The following is a 4,862-nucleotide window of genomic DNA, read 5'->3' on the forward strand; positions in this document are numbered from 1 at the left end:
TCACACGATAAATTTTCTGTTATAGATCTTCTAAGCTTTCTCACTCACAACCCGATGGTGCAAATAAAATGAAGAGGAGCAAGCTTAGGGACCAAAACAGCAAGCATCACATCTAATTTATAGAACTCTGCCCATCACAGAGTTCAATGGATGTGACCACATTATGGAATGTTACTAAATTCATGTGTTGAACTTAGACATTATATGAACCACATTCTGAGAATTATTTCTCTTAAAAACACCAAAAAATTCCAACGGTTATTGAAATAAATTTGAGAATTTCAATGGGTATTGAAATTAATTTGGGAATTTCAAAAGGTATTGAAATTAATTTCGAAATTCCAAAGGGTATTGAAATTAATTTTGGGAATTCTAAAGAAATAAATTTAATTCCCATTATTAACTAATTTGGGAATCTTAAAGAAAAAATCCCAACATTATTGGCTGACTTCGTGTACTGTTTGTGTGCCTATGGCTCCTTTGACCAACAATGTTGTTCTCCTCTGTTTGAAGGCATGCATGCCTAATTCTTTTTTGAGCTATTTTTCTTTAATTAACTGGTGATATTTCGTCTCTTCCATTTTTATTATGATTGTTAGATTGTTTTTTAATTTTGTTTAATCTTATTTACTTGTCTTGTTATATTTATCATTGTTATGCTGTTGTGTCTTTGACTTGTAACTCTTTGGTTATCTTATATAAGAAAATAAATTCATAATTTTAACTGTTTTAATTAATTAAATTAAGGAAAGAACACATAAATAACATGTAGAATTGGATTAATTAATTTTGAATTATTTTAAATAATTTTATGGACTATAATTAAATAATATGATCATCATTAGATTCAAGGGCAAGAATTTCATACAAAAGTAATTTATTTATTTATAATACATTGCCAAAACACAGCCCATCGATCCATAGAACACTTCAAACAAAACCAAACACAACTCAGACTACAGATCTCAGCCAGAGATTTCAATCCTTTTCACCTCAGCTCTCTTCTTCTCCTCCTCCTTGGGCACAACAACTGTAAGCACCCCATCCTCCATTGCAGCCTTCACATCGCTCGCCTTAGCAGAACCCGGAAGTTTGAAGCGGCGCAAGAAGCTGCCGATGCTGCGCTCGATGCGATGCCATGTATCGGTCTTTTCTCCTTCCTCCCGCTTCCGATCGCCGCTGATATGAAGCACTCGTCCATCCTCTAACTTCACCTCCACCTCCTCCTTTTTCATCCCTGGAAGATCGACCTTGAACACGTACGCACCCGGCGTCTCCTTCCAGTCGACGCGCGCGTAGAAGGCCGGGGACGGCGAGGATTCGTCGATGGAGACAGGGGAAGCGAAGGATTTGATGAAGGGGCATCTTTGGAAGGGATCCCAATGGTCGAGGGAGAATGGGTCGAAGATGTTGCTGTGGTTAGAGGCGAAGAAGGGACAGCCGCGGACAAGCGACATGTTCGACGAAATGCGTGAGAGCGGGGAATGTTTGATGGTAGCGAGATAGTGAAGTTGTTTGTATTTTTATAGGGGGTTTGGAGGATGGTGATTTGGTTTCTTAGGGTTTCTTGTGGGTTCGGGAGGTTGTGTGAGTGATGAGGGGAAGGTTCTACGGAATTCTAATAGTTTCTAACTTTCTAGGACGAGATTCAGAAGGATGGTACGTAAAAGAATTAACTATTCCTGTTAGTTCTCTAGAATTTGGTTTTCATTTTTTGCTCTTTGTAGATAAAAAAATTATGCGAGCATGAATTTTTTGAAAATCCATCTCTAGAATTGGGTTTTTATTTTTTGCTCTTTGTAGATAAAAAAAATATGCGAGCATGAATTTTGTGAAAATCCAACGCTCCAGAATCAATGAAGTCCAATAAAAGAAGATCTACGAATAGATAAAAAAACTCCACATTTCTGCTTAGTTGTATTCGCTGAAGCTAAAGACGAAAGGTTAACTGCGATAGAAGGAAAAAGAAAAAAAAAAAAAAAAATCTTGGTCAGAGCCAATCAGACTTGAAAAGACAAATCAATACCCACACTAGCCACCACTAGAAGGTCACATGAATGTATCGACCTATCTCTTAGTAGATCAAACTCGAGAAGCGAGTCTGATTTCTTGCCATCACCGGATGTCTCATGAATACCCTCGAGGTTCCTACTTAGGAACAAAAATTGGCAATAAAACAACTTCACAATCGTTAAAGTCCAGGTGACTGAGTCAATCCCGTCGACCCAACTAATCAAATTCAGCTGATCGGTTGTGCCGATTCTGTCAAACCCCAAGCCGAAATGATGATAGCATAAGTGACTCAGTCATAAAGTAATGGACTAGTAGGCTCCCATATGTAAAACACCTAAATATCTTGTAATTGTTGAGGTGTTTGGTAAAATTGTGTTTTGCTTGTGTTCTCAAAAACTATGGTGGAAAAGATATATTTTGCAACTTTTTGAAAAAAAAAAAATTATAATAGCCACCAGAGCTCTTAAATAACAACTTCAAACAATAGCAGTTCCCACAAACAAATCCTTAAAGGTTGTTTGGTAGTCAATTTTAAGCATGAATTATGCATCATTAATGTTAAATAGTGCCAAATGGAAAAAAAGGTAGTGGATAATCCTACAAATTCTTAAATCTCATTTTTTTACTTCATTTTGACTTAAATCTGGGATTTAGTAATTCTCGTTGGAAAAGAGATTTACGGGATTTGGAGAAGCAAAAACATGGAGGAAAATAAATACTACTAATCTATTAAAATTGTCAAAGAGTTTCTCCGGATTTATTAAGTTTTACTTGTTAACATCCACTTCAATATTTCAGAAATCCGAATTTACAAGATTTACTAAATCATGTTTAAACTAAATATTACTTACATCCAAACAACCCAGGTTCAATTGCTTCAGGGCTTTAACATGCATAATGTTGGATGATTTCATGGACAATTAAGCTTTCTAGTAGTCACTATACGTAGCTATGTCTAGTGGGAAAATACAATTTTTACTTGTAGCTTTTTGAGAACATAGGCAAAACAATGCGACATCACATCGCTACCGCACCGCCGCCCCAAACACATCCTAAATCATCATAATATGACTAATTTTGATTAAAAATTAATAATTTTTGGTGTCATATTCGATTCTTCAAGTAGCTTCTTTATGTCGTATTCATCTATTGAGCATTTGTAAATTCATAATTTAGCAATGAAAATTACCATCAATCAAAAGAGAGTTTTGCAAAGCCATCAATTTTTATACTAAATTTATTAATTTAAATACTTGATTACACTTGTAGCTTTGGCTTATTTTTTTTAAAATTAATGATGAAAATAGTTAGCTTGAAGAAGCATTTTCTTCTACCGAGCTCAAGAGCTATGTAATAAGATAGGGACATTTACACACATAGCACACAATTCTAATCTATTTATATATGTAGCACCTAAAATTTTATATTTACGCACATAACATTCACATCTAATATTTCATTAAAAAGTTTTATTATCATTTTTAAATACTAACCAGAGTGCTGTATATGTAAATATGAAAGTTTAGGGTGATATGCCGCATCCACCGAGTAAAGTTGGAAGTTAAAGTGGCATATAAGTAAAAAACAAATTGTCAGCATATTTTCTAGTTTTTATATGGGCGGCTTTAATTCTACTTTATAAAAGAGCCAAAATAAATTTTAATTATTTTAAAATTGAATAATGAAGATTATTTTAACATTTTAGTCTGCAAGTAAATATTAAATTTTATCTGTCAGGGAAATAAATAAAAACTATTTCGCCAAGCATTTCCATCCGTAGAAAAAATAAATATTAAAATAAAAACGGGTCCGCCTGTCAAAGGAGAAATTATAGCATACTGAATGAATTTGTCACGTTGTAATTTCACTTGCATATAATCGTTTTCTCTCCATCCTATTTTGCAAGCATCCAAGCTCTCTGCTTCTTCCATCCCCCACCCAAAAAAAATTGATGGAGTCTGCCACACAAAACCAGAAGCTAAAAGCCCACGTTCTGATCTTCCCCTTACCTTTCCAAGGCCACATAAACACCATGCTCCGCCTAGCCGACGCCCTCTCCTTCGCCAGCGGACTCCGCATCAGCTTCATGAACACCGAACGCAACCAGCGCCTCTTCAGCGTATTCTCCCCTTCCCCATACTCTCGCTTAACCCACCGCCCCAATTTTCGCTTCATTTCAATCCCCGACGGCCTCCCCGACGACAAACCTCAATCCGGGCATCAAGTGCTGGAGCTATTACAATCGATCAGAACCCACTCGGTTGATTACTTCCGCGCGCAGCTTCTCGCAGGCCGGAACAGAGACTCCGACGGCTGGCCGCCCGTTACCTGCGTTATCGTGGATGGAGCAATGCCCTTTGCCATGGATGCCGCTCAGGCTTTGGGAATCCCTGCGATTGTATTCCGAACTATTAGTGCGTCTTCACTTTGGGTTTATCTTCGCTTTCCACAGATGATAGAGGCCGGCGAACTCCCTTTTCCGGGTTCCACCAATTGTTTCTTCTACTTTATTCATTAAATTCGAAGATTTTGCAGTTCGTGAATATTAAAAAATGGAATTTTGGGCCTTGTAAATTACAAACTAACAACTGTAAAAAATTGCAGCCGATGCGGACCTTGATGAACCCATAAAAAGCGTGCCGGCCACGGAAAGCTTTCTCCGTCGTCGTGACCTCCCCACAATGTGTCGAAAAGCAACAAAAGCCGAAGACGAAGAGCTTAGGTTTTTCGCTGAAGTCTCCGCCAGCGCCATAAGGTCGGAAGGACTAATCCTCAACACTTCAAACTTCCTCGAAGCTCCGGTTCTCTCTCAATTGCGCTCGCTCTTTCCCAACGCTTACGCCGTCGGG

The 4,862-nt window shown here is 37.6% G+C and overlaps 2 protein-coding genes across 2 annotated transcripts in view; one reads left to right on the forward strand and one right to left on the reverse strand.

Moving 5' to 3' along the window:
• Window positions 1-878: 878 nt before the first annotated feature.
• On the reverse strand, window positions 879-1,648 carry LOC110022558 (17.6 kDa class I heat shock protein-like). The gene has a single exon (XM_020721567.1). It carries the CDS (start codon window positions 1,455-1,457, stop codon window positions 966-968), a length of 492 nt encoding a protein of 163 aa, XP_020577226.1. The 5' UTR covers window positions 1,458-1,648; the 3' UTR covers window positions 879-965.
• Window positions 1,649-3,799: 2,151 nt separating this feature from the next.
• Window positions 3,800-4,862, forward strand: part of LOC110022555 (7-deoxyloganetic acid glucosyltransferase-like) — a 6,284-nt gene continuing 5,221 nt past the window's right edge. Inside the window, exons 1-2 of the mRNA XM_020721564.1 lie at window positions 3,800-4,496; window positions 4,618-4,856. Coding sequence (XP_020577223.1) covers window positions 3,965-4,496; window positions 4,618-4,856 — 771 coding nt within the window. The 5' untranslated portion in view covers window positions 3,800-3,964. The remainder of the gene's footprint in view (window positions 4,497-4,617; window positions 4,857-4,862) is intronic.

The sequence above is a fragment of the Phalaenopsis equestris genome, unplaced genomic scaffold, assembly GCF_001263595.1.
Source record: "Phalaenopsis equestris unplaced genomic scaffold, ASM126359v1 Scaffold000197, whole genome shotgun sequence".
Taxonomy (NCBI): Eukaryota; Viridiplantae; Streptophyta; class Magnoliopsida; order Asparagales; family Orchidaceae; genus Phalaenopsis; species Phalaenopsis equestris.

What these genes read in the sequence shown, in the direction of transcription:
- LOC110022558 (XM_020721567.1), bottom strand. Translation starts at nt 1,457, where the DNA reads ATGTCGCTTGTCCGCGGCTGTCCCTTCTTCGCCTCTAACCACAGCAAC.